The sequence below is a fragment of the Dryas octopetala genome, chromosome 5, assembly GCF_963921425.1.
Source record: "Dryas octopetala chromosome 5, drDryOcto1.1, whole genome shotgun sequence".
Classification (NCBI taxonomy): domain Eukaryota; kingdom Viridiplantae; phylum Streptophyta; class Magnoliopsida; order Rosales; family Rosaceae; genus Dryas; species Dryas octopetala.
Genome location: NC_141370.1, coordinates 22052142 through 22064769, shown reverse-complemented (window position 1 = coordinate 22064769; position 12628 = coordinate 22052142). Strand labels below are relative to the sequence as shown.

General features: G+C 37.7%; 3 protein-coding genes across 4 annotated transcripts; 1 reads left to right on the top strand and 2 right to left on the bottom strand.

Annotated features, from left to right (window-relative positions):
* Positions 1-624: 624 nt before the first annotated feature.
* LOC147285812 (PMP3 family protein At4g30660-like) lies at positions 625-1241 on the bottom strand. Its single transcript, XM_086243887.1, has 2 exons — positions 1026-1241; positions 625-919 (listed from the first exon to the last, which is right to left on the bottom strand). The coding sequence occupies exons 1-2, from the start codon at positions 1113-1115 to the stop codon at positions 782-784; spliced, it is 228 nt and encodes a 75-aa protein (XP_086100013.1). The 5' UTR covers positions 1116-1241; the 3' UTR covers positions 625-781.
* A 2983-nt stretch (positions 1242-4224) lies between these two features.
* Positions 4225-7732, top strand: LOC147285811 (uncharacterized). Its single transcript, XM_086244448.1, has 3 exons — positions 4225-4387; positions 4651-5129; positions 6639-7732. The coding sequence occupies exons 1-3, from the start codon at positions 4309-4311 to the stop codon at positions 7365-7367; spliced, it is 1287 nt and encodes a 428-aa protein (XP_086100574.1). The 5' UTR covers positions 4225-4308; the 3' UTR covers positions 7368-7732.
* An 869-nt stretch (positions 7733-8601) lies between these two features.
* Positions 8602-11635, bottom strand: LOC147285810 (uncharacterized). Of its 2 annotated transcripts, none has more exons than XM_086244051.1 (4): positions 10723-11635; positions 9685-9755; positions 9184-9577; positions 8602-9083 (listed from the first exon to the last, which is right to left on the bottom strand). In XM_086244051.1, exons 1-4 carry the CDS (start codon positions 10837-10839, stop codon positions 8889-8891), a joined length of 777 nt encoding a protein of 258 aa, XP_086100177.1. In that variant the 5' UTR covers positions 10840-11635; the 3' UTR covers positions 8602-8888. The 2 variants fall into 2 exon arrangements, with proteins under 2 accessions (XP_086100177.1, XP_086100178.1); XM_086244052.1 differs by having other exon boundaries at positions 9685-9828; positions 10723-10849.
* Between the last annotated feature and the right edge of the window lie 993 nt (positions 11636-12628).

Sequence of the window (12628 nt, the reverse complement as noted above, 5' to 3'; positions counted from 1 at the left end):
TTTGAATACATATTTCATTCCCAGCTCCCAAAAGGAGCAGCTGATGCAATTCATGCTATGCCCTTCTTAGCTCAGAGGCTGCTTTATCGAGTCTAGTTGTGTCAGCATCAAAGCCATCAAGCCACCATTGAATCATTGAGCAAAAGAATCAAAGCCATCAAGACTCATCAATCAAATAATATGGTACTGGTAGATTGGTGGTCTGTAACTCCATTCAAGGAGCACATGTGATTCATAAATGAAAAACACAAAGTTGGACTTTTTCTACCAAAATTTCCAAACATGATGAATTCTCCATAGGAACCAAAAAAAAGGTAATTATGCACTACATCCCTGTTATACTTCAACTTGAAGCCAAATACAAGTGAACAAACGCCTTCTCAATTACTTCATCTTCATGTGGACTTGATAGCAATTTGGATTGCACATGTTCTTCGCGGCAAACATTTGAGACCCATATAGCTAAAGACCTAAATTATACTGCTTTCTCAATAACCCATGAAGAAATTTTGGATTTGTAGTCTATTAGATATCATTCATTAAAATTCTAACATCAATATTCAAAACTCAAAAGTTATCATAGTCAGAACTCAGAATACATGCACATGCAAATTAACAGACACACAGAGAATCAATTTCACATATTCATATTTCAGACACTCAGAAATCATTCACTTTTATTACAAATACAAAACATGAAACAAAAGATCCCCTTTAACAAAACAGAAAGGCTAAAAATTTGAGTTGGAGTGAAAATGACTGAATAATGTAAACAATTAAGCTAAGCGGGAGAGTAGAGGGGACGGCGGTATTCGTCAAAGTAGTCATCGCGATCGACGAAGACGATGGCATAGAGGGCGTAGATGATTCCCGGAATGTAACCCAGAATAGTCAACAGCAAGCATATGAAAAACTCAACCTGCAAATTCAATAAAATAACACAAAATCAGCCTCTGATTCAAAGCCAGACTTACAGTTTTTGCTTGCATTATGTGGAAGAAGAAGAAGATGGATAAATGGCTTACGGTGCAGCAACCGTGTCTTAGACAAACCCCCAGTGGAGGAATCAACACTGCGATGAGTATTTCGCAGAAGATCTCGCAGCGACTCGGCATTTTTCTTCAGTGTCTTAATGAAGAAGCAAACAAATAAAGATGGGATGATAAATGTGAATCCTGTAGATCTCAATTCAATCACACTCTGAGTCTCGGTCTGATTTTGACTTTTATTAGATATTTTCTCATCTGTGATTTGTGAGGATGGAAGAGCCCGGGGTTGGATTCCACTGCCTTGTTACATTGGGTTATTGGGCTTGGACTTTATGGCCCATCACAGTAGTTGGGATATATTTTTGGGAAAAAAAAAATTACATCTTTTTCACACATTCAACTCGTCACATACTAGTCATGTGGTCGGTTTTGTGAGATTTGCTTTTCTTATATCACATTACACATTAAGACATAAATTCATAATTCCATTTGAATGTACGATGAGGTCATCTGAAACCATTATGAAGTGAATGAGGTTAGATAAGATGTGGTCATCCATCCCATGGCATATTGGCATGGACCACATTGCAAGACTAGCTCGTATGAAGAAAAGGCAATATTGCCTGGTCTGAAGCAGTTTATACTTTATACATTGAAAGAGAAGCATATATACAGGGTATTTTTGTCCAAAAATAGGTAAAAGAGTAAGAAAAAAATTAGTTAAGAGCTAAGGGTTAAAAAAGTTAGTTTTGTATTAAAAAAGATTATTTAATAAAATTTTCAACAAAAAAAAAAAAGATGCTTTTGCCAACACTTTGTAGGAAATGAAAAAGAGAGATGTTATTTACAAATCCACTTTTCTTTTATTGCACACTTCTCATCACTTAATTAATGATTCTATAAATTTGTCCCATTGTGAAAAGACCTTAAAGCCCTTCCCCAACACACCTCATCTCTCTTCTCTCTTATATGCTCTCACCCCGTGCCTAGCCCCATCTCTCCAGCTTATTTTTCCCCTCTCCGGCGACCACCCCGGCCCTCTCAACCCCACGCCGAGCCCTCCCCTCCTCTTTCCGACTTTTTTTTTTCTCTCTCTCTCTCTCTTTCTCTCTCCCCATCTCTCCTTCCTTCTCTCTCCCCGTCACAGCACCCCCCCCACACTCCCTTCCTCTCTTCAGCTTCTCTCTCCCCTCTTCCTTCCCTTCCTTTTCGTTTCCATTTCTCTCTATGTTCGAACATCCACCTTTAAAAAAATATAGCTGGTTCGGCACTAGTCTATTGAACATTCAGGATATGTTCGGCATGTACCCTTTGAACAATCATGTTCTATTTGAAGGACGACTGCCAAATGAAACTACAAGTTTATGCGGACTAGTGCTGAACGAAACCATCAGTTTTGGCACTGGTTTGTCGAACCTGCAACTTGTTTTTTTAGTGGATGTTCAAAGGGGAAAGGGAAGGAGAAAGAAAGTGTGTGTGTGTGTGTGAGAGAGAGAGAGAGAGAGAGAGAGAGAGAGAGAGAGAGAGAAGAAGAAGGGGTGGGTGGGTTAGGTGAAGGGGGGAGGGGCTTGGTGTGTTTTTTTTTTTTGTCTGAGTTGATGGAGTGTGTTGTGATGATAAATTTTATAAAATATGGAAAGGTGTGTATATGAGAAAATTCAATTATGAAAAAAATGTAAAGGTGTAAAATGAAAAAAAGTAGGGGTGGGCATATTAACCGCGGACCGCCAAAACCGGCCGAACCGCACCGCAAAAAACTGCAAAAAACCGCATTGACAAAAAAAAGTCAACACCGCCAAAAAAACCGAACCGCACCGCTTCTCTCCGGTTCCAGTTCTGGTTCTACACCTTATTTAACCGCACCGCATACTTGCAAAAAATATATTTTTTTATATTTTTATACACATATTGTCATATACACCATTTTATATATTTGTATCATTTTTATATACTTTTTATACATTTTTTGTACATTTTTATATACTTTTTAATTAGGATGGGTTTGCATCATTAAATAATTGGGCTTAGGCTTAAAAAAAACAAGTGTGAGGCCCCATTAGGCCCATAACCGTGGTGAGAACCGCACCGCACCGCATTCAAGATGGTTCGGTTTTTTTTGTTTTTTTCACGGTTTTAAGCACCGAACTGCACCGTCTATTCATGTCTGGCTCGGTGCACGGTTCCGAGGGAAAAGTGAGTCGAACCGCACCGCGCCCACCCCTAAAAAAAAGTGAGAAAAATGTGTGCGAAGAGAGAAAATGGAGTGTGCAAATAACTCTCATAAAAAAAAGGTGGTTCGAACTTCTGAAATGGGGCCATTCTATTTATGTGGAAATGAGGTTTTGAAATAGGCTCATTCTCGCTGTCCAACACCTCTTCTGTCCTTGCTTACTGGCTTACTGCAACTGTAAAAGTACAACTCCTGAATAGTCTACTGTTAAAATTAGGGGTGTGATTTGGATTGTAAAATCCGAATTCGACCGATTTCAATTTGAAAATTTTCAATTTTGGAACGTCCGAATCAAATTCCAAATCCGAAAATGCCAAATTTTGAAAATTAAAAAAAAAAAAATTGGATTGAAATTGGAATATATCTGTAAATTCTAATCCAATCCAAATTCGAATTCGATATTTTTGAAATTATGCCAATTTATTCCGTATTTATATTAATATTATATCATTAATTTAGTTTTTTACTATATGTTTCATTAATTTGTTATTTGTTTCAAACATACACATACATATATATATTAAAAAAAATAATTAATACTATTAATATAAACATATGTATATTATAAATATATGTGTATCATAATAACATAAATACTAACAAAAACACCCACATTTTTTGTACGTGTAATTACTAATTTTTTTGTTTGTTTTTACTAATAACAAAAAGTAACTGAAAATTCTGATTTTTTATTTGAAAATTTTAAATTTTTATTCGAAAATTTCAAAAATTTCGAGAAATTTTAAAAATTTCAAATTAGAATGAGATATTGAAATTCCGATTTTTTGGAATAAAAATTTCATTCTAAAATTTTTTGAATTGAAATTGAAACACCTTATTTCCAATCCAGAAATTGTGTACAGTAAAAGTAGAACCATCATAATATCTTCTCCTCCTTCCTAAATTAGAAATTTAGAATTAGGGTGGCCCACCATCCCACTCACACCCAGAAGCCCTATACTAAAAATAAAATATCATTTCATTATTATTAGTTCATAAGAATAGTCCATAGCCAGGCCCAGACTACTCGATTCTCAAAGATTCAATCTTTCATTGCCGTTTCTTGTTTCTTGTTTCCATTCCATTTCAATGGAATTCAAATTCCGAGCGGTGGACGACAGGCCGTCTTCTTCCACCACCGGCTTCTTCTCCCAACATGCATTGCGAGGTCCGTACTTGTATTTCATTTTCCACTTGGTTATGCCTCTGTTAGTCTGTTTGGTTGCTCAGAAACAAACACAAAGTCAGACAAAATAAAGTTGGATCAAATTTCAGCTCTTTTTTTTTTTTTTTTTTTCTTCATTTACTTGGAAAATTAATTGCTCATTTAAGCTCAACCCAGCTAGTCTTTAATTTCTTACTTAACATTGGTTTTTTTTTTTTTTTTTTTTTTTTTTTCCACTATTCTACATTTTCTCGACCTCTAAACAGGCCAAGCGGTTACTCCAACTTCGACCCTTACCATCTCAACGTCCCAACCAACTATGCCACCACCGGTTCCATCCGTTTTCCCCAATACGGATATCAGACTAAACCCTAACCCGATCCAGAACCCGACCCGCGTCCGCGACGCAATCCAGCGCCAGCTGGAGAAGGAGAGGATCAGGGAGGAGATCATTGGCACCGAAATTGCGCGGCGGCGAGTTCTCGAGGCCGAGGTGAGGAGAGAGCTCATGTGGGAGCGAGAGATCGCTATGCGAAGAGCCTCCGGCGAGTTTGAGGACCGGTTCGGCGCAATGCGGTTCGACCCGAGACTCTCGTTGCTCCACAGGTGCGATGATCGCTTCGCATTCGGTTCTGGCACTGCCGCATTCAATGCATTCTCGTTGCCCCGGTTGCCGGAACCTGTGCCCAACGACTTCAAGCCACCTCCTCCTTCAGAGCTCAACAAGGACAAGTTGATCGTACTGGTCAGTCGCATTTCAACTTTATTTGTTGGTTTAATTTAATTCTACAGTTAATTACTTTTTCCATGGTTTAATTTCATGTGTGCTGGCTCTGTTTATGGTTGGGAATGCTCTGTTCAGGTGCTAAAGTGGGAGATTTTTCGTTTTAGGACCATTTTCTGTCACATATATATTTTGTTAATGTGATAGACAGGATGAAATCATTAGAATTTGGGTTATAAATATTCTATCTATCCATGGTTATTGCAAAAGACTTTAAGGCTGTTAACTTAAAATCCTGGTTAGATCATGATAAACAAAGTAGAGGATGAGATTGATCATTGATGGTCAACTGCACCCCAAAATACACCATTTTGTATTTGGGCTGTCTAGATTACATGGTTGAAGAAAATGAAATAGATTTATACTGGTTTTCTACCTATGCATGGGGTAGTACTTTTGCTTGTGGATTGGTACTTTAAAAGTCAGTGTCAATGGCCCATCATAGTTATTCATTAGGTAGATTATTTTCCCTTGATCAGCATATTAGGATGGTTTACTATGACATTTTGTTATAGCTACATCAATTTGATCAAGGTACTGAATAATCTAGATTAATGGCTCTGGTGACCACTGGATATTGATTTTTCATTTGTGGGTTTGCATGGAGAAGGCTACCCTATGTATATGCAGCAATCCCTTGTACTGGCCTTGTGTCAGGTCTGTTGTCTCATCATTACAAAAATCAAGTCGTTTGTAATTAACTCAACATCTTCAATATTTGTTTTTGATTTTGCATCCTAGTATAAGTTGTAATGTTATCATTATTCCAATTCCTCAATGAATATTACAAGCCCTTTACCAACATAGGCACATAATATGCAGACCAAAGAAAAATTATTTGAATTACATTTACATTTGGTTAGAATTGTGACCTTTGATAGTGTTATAGATTGAACTTGAACTGTAATAATAATAAGAAAAAGGGTTGCTCTCACAAAGGATTTAGAACTATCCTTCTAATTGTCATGGTTAAGACTCAGATGATTCTTATTGTAAATCATAAGATTTCTACAGTTGTGATTATGAGAACAATAATTGTTGAAATCCTCCAATCTACAAATTGAATCAAATAACTTGAATTCTTAACCAGTACCATTAGAATTTTAGTAGCGAATCCTTCTTGACTGAATTTCTTCGATTAGCTTTTAGACTTTAAGGTTTGTATACCTAACACTGTCAATTTCATTGTGAGCAACCTTTCTATTATTAGCAGAATGTCAAACTTCAAGAATTGTACGTATCCATAATTGAAGTTTGACATCTTGCTGAATTTCTTAGAGTACCTTTCTTATCACTGATTGTTCCTACATGAGATTGTTGAAGTTATTTTCTATTGCTTATTCCATACTTTTGAAAGCAGAGCGTGGTGGAGTTCACATTGGAAATGCTGTTGAGGTTTTTACCATTATTCTGGTTTTTAATATTAAATGAATTTCTTGTTATGTACTGTGTATAAGTATTTTGGTGCAGGCTAAACCCGACCGAAATCTTTCTGGACTGAAGCGGAAAACACCGCCAACAGCATGTGCTAGTGAACTTCCTCCATTTGGTTTGAAGAAGAAACCCAAGGAGGAATGGAGTTGTGCCGTGTGCCAGGTTAGTGCAACAAGTGAGAGAGGCTTAAATCAACACCTTGAAGGTAAGAAGCACAAGGCCAAAGAAGCAGGACTGAGAGCTCAGAAACTGGGCAAGAGCTCCAGAAATGCACCATTGCCAAAGAAATCTGAAAAGCTTTCTGAGCCTAAAGAGACCAATGGTATTCCAAGCTCAGATACCTTTCTTGGCCTTCTGGGTAAGATCAGAGAAGAAAGGGGATCTCTTGACTGTAATGAAACTAATGATGATTTAGTCAGGAAATTGAAGGAACTGCCAATGCAGAAAGAGCAGTTTGGGGAGGATTTGAAGAATAAAAATGAGGTAAAAAAGGTGCACAGAGTGGAGGGCAAAGAAGAACTGAAGAAAAATAAGAAATATAAGTTTTGGTGTGAAATGTGTAAAATTGGTACCCACTCTCCAAAAGTGATGGAGAATCATAAGGATGGGAAGAAGCACGTTGCTAGGCTTCAGGAACTTGCACAAAATAATGTTCCAACCAGAAATTCCCCGGCATCATCAGAGGCTATTCAGAAGGCAGAAGATGCTGATGTAGCCAAAGAAGCAAATGAGAGTATTCCAACCACTACTCCCAAGGCATCATAGGCTACTGAGAAGGCGGTAAATACTGATCTGACCAAAGAAACAATTGAGAGCACTGCAGAACATGTTGCAGATTCAAATAAATCAGCTGCATATCTGATGGAGAATAAGTAGTAGTGGAGACAGGGGTTTAGGACATGAGTTGGTCTGTTCATGCCCTTGCTTTTTATTCCAAATTCGGGTGGTAGTCGCACAGATTATTCTCTGTAGCTTATGTGGCCGTAAGGTGCCACCAAAAACAATTATTAATCATTTGAAAAGCCAAGTTGGACAAAATGATGCTTAAAATGATATAACATGTTTCTCTATAGGGCTGCAAATTCCGAGTCCAGGGAATTTGAAGAAATTGGAGATACATAATGAATTAGAGGAGCTTAACTTAATAGATTAAGAAACAAGTTGATCAATCAACAATCCAATAGATTGACCTTGGAGCTTCTTTCTTTCTTTTCTTTTTCTAAATGTTTTTTAAACTGTGGCAAAAGGAATCATTTATACAACAGCAAAAGAGAGGTTCTACAACTTCTCTATAGCCTATACAGGCCATACTTATAGGCATTAGATGCATTCCAACAAACGGAAGAAGACAAAAGTATCTTTGGCGTCTGCTAGAAATAGAACCCTATCTCGGCTGCTCGAGCCATCTCTTAGGGTACCAGAATTTCTTAGGGTACGATCACTTTTTCCTGTGAAACCACCTTTCCTAATGGCCAAAAGATACTTGCCCCCCAAAAAATAAGAAAAGGCACGAGCAGAATTTGCTTCTTTCCTAAAAAGGATCACCAAGGAGATCTCGATCGATCTGTACATGCAAGAGTCAGAACACTTTCACTCTCTGCACAACACAGCCAAAATCACATGGCCTTGCAGCATCAAAATTTAACTTCACCCAACCCAATGGAAGAACAGATCAGCCAAGCTTTTGGGTATAACAAGGTCTGATAATGGGTAAGAAAGACCCTGATGGGATCACGATGTAATTCCCTATTCAGTTACATTTTCTGTCATTATAACTAGAAGGCAAGACTCAGTTGAAATAACATAACATTGAAAACAAAGCTCATGAGCCTCTGACTAACCTTATTTAAGTGAAAAAGGCAGAGTAGGAAAATAATTAATTTCTCACCATCACCTCCCCAACCTCAAGACTCTCACAATGTTCCAAAGATTCCAAATTTTTTCAAATTCATCTAAAGCCGGCTACTTAGGAATTAGGACTTAGAACCGATCGAAGAGAAGAAACAAAACTTGGAATGTCATACAATGGTCATCCCAGTTCCACATTCATCGAAACAAAACAAAGATACAAGTCAAAACAAGTTTCAACCATAGGCATCAATTCCACCATTTCAACTATATTTACTCAAATGTATATAACTACATTTACTTTACAAAGAAGTAAAAAGTGCGAGAAACTAGAAATCATAGAAGAATAATAGTTAAACTATAGCTTTCCAAGGCAAGGCAAGCTTTCCAACTCCACCAATATATAAGATCTTCCATGGAAATTCTCTAAGAAAGAAATCAAACCCTTAAAGCCACCTGATCTTGCCAAGTAATCTTCCTCTTCCCTGATCGATTTGACCCATTCCCAATAGTCCTGCAAACCAGCAACTTCATATCATTGTGTTGCTCATCATTTCCCCCTCTAAGTAAACTTTTGTTTGGCTCTTCTATCCTCATTGGCTCACAATTAGCTTGAAGTTCCTCCTCCTCTCTCTGCAACAAAATGAGACAACAGAAAACATCAAACCTCACTCTAGAAAAGCCATACCAGGACTCAAAAGCACATTACTTATAAGAGTTGCTGTTTGATTACCGAAATCTGGTTCAAGTCAAAAACTGGAGTGTTCTTTCCCTTCGTCGATTCCTTCCCACTTTGAATCCTTTCCATCTGATTTAAGTCAAACATTGGACTGGAGTTTTGCAAAATAGTTTCCTTTCCACTTAGAGTCCTTGCCTTATGGTTTAAGTCAATTTTTGGAGCAAATTTTTTCAATGTGTCTTCCATTCCATTTTTAATCTTTTGCTTTTGGTTCAAGTCTATTGCAGGAACAGGAAATCGCAAAGCAGATTTCTTTTTACTGTAATTCTTTCTCTTCAAACTGCTGGTATGCTGGGTTTCAAAATTGTGTGTTTGCACAAGATCTTGCTTCAGTCGAGGGTTAATAGATTGTTTCGCAATCAAGTATTTGTATCTTCTCCTCAAAAATCTGCAAGTTGAGAGACAAATATCAACCAAATCAATTTCTTTCCTTTTTAATTGTAAATCTAAGCTATCTCGCAAAATGAACAGAGGGGTATGGACTGCATGGTATACCTGACTTCGGCCTGAAGGGTAGCCCTTTTCTGTTTCATCATCTGCAATTTACTCTTCATGGCCTCTGAATCCTGCTAACAAACTGATGCGTTAATTTCATAAATCAAGCTCTGACTAGCTCAAGGAAATTGATCTAAATCCTCACTGGCATATGCAAGAGACAAAAAGATGACAATCAGCAAGAGAGATACAGTAGTAATGAAGTGAAAATGTAGCAAGGAGTATCTGAAGGGGATGTTTCACAAAACTAAGAAAAGGGTACCAAATGATTGTAGAACCCTGACACCAAGACAATAAAAAATTTGGAATTTCTCACCAAGTGATATAGATTCAGACTTAAGAAGATAAACTATATACAAGTCCCCAAAAAGAAAAGCGAAGGGCCAATAGAGAGCCTACTTTACTCATGAACACAAAGGACACCAGAAGGACTAAAATTGTAAAGAGAAAAAAAAAAAAAAAAAAAAAAAAAAAAAGGTAGATGGTTTTAAAGAAGGAAAATAGTATGAAAGAGCAACCGGTAGAAAAACAACTGAGATAAAAGACTACACACCCCATCACCTCCAAACAAAGAATCAAGAGAACTCTTTCAGATGAGCCTTAATAGTCTAATACTATTAATTGGCTTAGTTTCTTAGGCGTGTTCATTATTCTACAAACAAAAAATAACAAAACACAGAATTACAAAGTTCTATTTCCTGTTCCTATTTTCCCCTGGCAGTTTACATAGAGAACAGGAAGCTGAAACAAAGGGAGATCAGACACCTACTGAGACAACACAAATAATCCTGAATTTTAGCTAAGCAATATCTCTCACTTATCTGAAACCCAAACGAAATTTAAAAAGTGAGATCCAAAATATGAATTTCTCTTATTATGCTCATAGCTCAGCAGCCAAAACCATTACAAAAATTCCAAATCTAGGAAAAACCATAAATCATAAACAAAACCCACGAAAAATCAATACGAGACACCAGATCTATATGAAACCCCGAAAAGAAATTTGACATATTTAGAGAACCCACAAAAGATATATACCTTCTGCAACTCTTCATAGTCTTGCATGAGACTGTGATGCTTGAATCTGGCCCTTGGGTCCTCATACACAGCATATGAAGAAGGCTCCATGGCAACAACCCCTTTCATCTTCTTCATCAGATCACAGAGAGATATAACAACCCACAAGCAAAAAACGAAGAATTATAGGGAGAGGGAGGGAGGGAGGGAGGGAGGGGGACACAAGGAGATGGGTGATGAAAGAGAAACAGAGAGAGAGAGAGTTTGACAGGAAATAATAAAAAGAGGGTAGAGAGAAACAAGAAGGACAAGAAGGAAAAAGGAGAGAGCGAGAGAAGGGAAGGGAGGAGAAGTTTCTTGCTTTCCTGTTTTCTCTGTGAAACTCTGACCAAGACAACAAAAACCCAAAAGAGCCCACATAACTCGGTGAAAAATAATGTTCTTTTGAAAGACAGTGATGAAGATGGGATTTTTTGGGGGGTTGCAGAAGGGTATTTCTGGCAACATGGTTTATGAGAGAGAGTTTGTGAGGTGGGTTTGGTTGGAGGACATTTGAAGACACCTATCTTCTCTTTCTTTTCTTTCTACTTCTTTCTTTCTTTTTTGTTTTTCTTCTACATAAATTTTGGTCCAGCTGGGCCATTGAAGAGAGAGAGAGAGAGAGATAGATAGAGTTGGGTGTGGTGTGGACTCTTCTTTGTTTTTGATAGGGAAGGGTGTGCGTGTAACTTCAATGTTTCTTCTTTCTTTGGATGTGCGTTTTTCTCTGTGAGGAGAGAGAAATAGAGAGAGATTGGGTTTTAGAGAGAGAAAGCGTAGGCATTGAAGATGGGGCTGATGATGAAAAAAAAGGCAGAAGATAAATGGGATGTTGCTGTTTTCTGATGTGCTGTTCTAGTTGTTGGTATTGATAGTACCTTATTTTTAGGCTTTGGATTAGGTTGGTTTGGGTAGTGATGCTGGTTTGTATAAATATTGGAAGAGATGCTTTTCTTTTCACAATATAATATTAGCAGGTCAATTGATGCTTATTTACTAAATACCCCCTCTGGTTTTCTTTGATTCCAAGGATGCTCTCTCTCTCATCTTTCTGTTTTTACCCCCACAAGCTTTTCCAAGCTGTTCCAGATTAAAGAAGAACAAGACCCAATTTGGCTTCAAGCTTAGTAACAAAGTTGCCAAAAATCAATTCATCATCAATGGCTTTTACATCAAGGGAATACCCTTTTCTTATGCAAGGGTAAATTGGTAATTTTATGCCATATTCGCTTAATCAATGGAAAAGATGCCATCCACACCACACCTACGTTCTGGACTTTTTGTGTGACACGCAGACCAGACCAGCTGCCTACCTTCCTAGCCAGTAGCCACTACAATTGATTGAATGCTTCATTGCCTTTTGCTGTAGAAGTTAATGACCCAATACCAGATATCCAATTTCCCATTTTACCCCTCAAAAAAGTTCATCCAGCATATGTCCATTTCATGGGGGACCGGGAGCATTAAGTAAATGCCCTCCCACCTCCTGAGGTGGAGCTGGTACACACTGTGTCACTGTAAACTAATTTTGTGCAGAGAGCCTGGCTTGCAAAGCTGAAGGGTGAAGGAGGCGCAATTAAACAAATTTTGTCAGCCTTATTTAAAAAATTGATTTTTCAGAGATAAAGATAGTAGTTTTGGATGTATTACCAGTTTAGAGAGAGAGAGAGAGAGAGAGAGAGAGATTTGTGAAGGTTTTTGAGTAATTTGGTGGCATTTGCATTGGTTGGGCATTGGTTGGGTATTATATTGGAAAGGAATGAAATGCGTAAGAATCCATTAAAACCTTGAAAACAAGGCAGCAATGGAATGGTGGTTAAAGCAAAAGGTCGAGGTGTCAATACTCAACAGCAATATTTCTTGTCAATTGTCTCATTGTGTGTGAGTG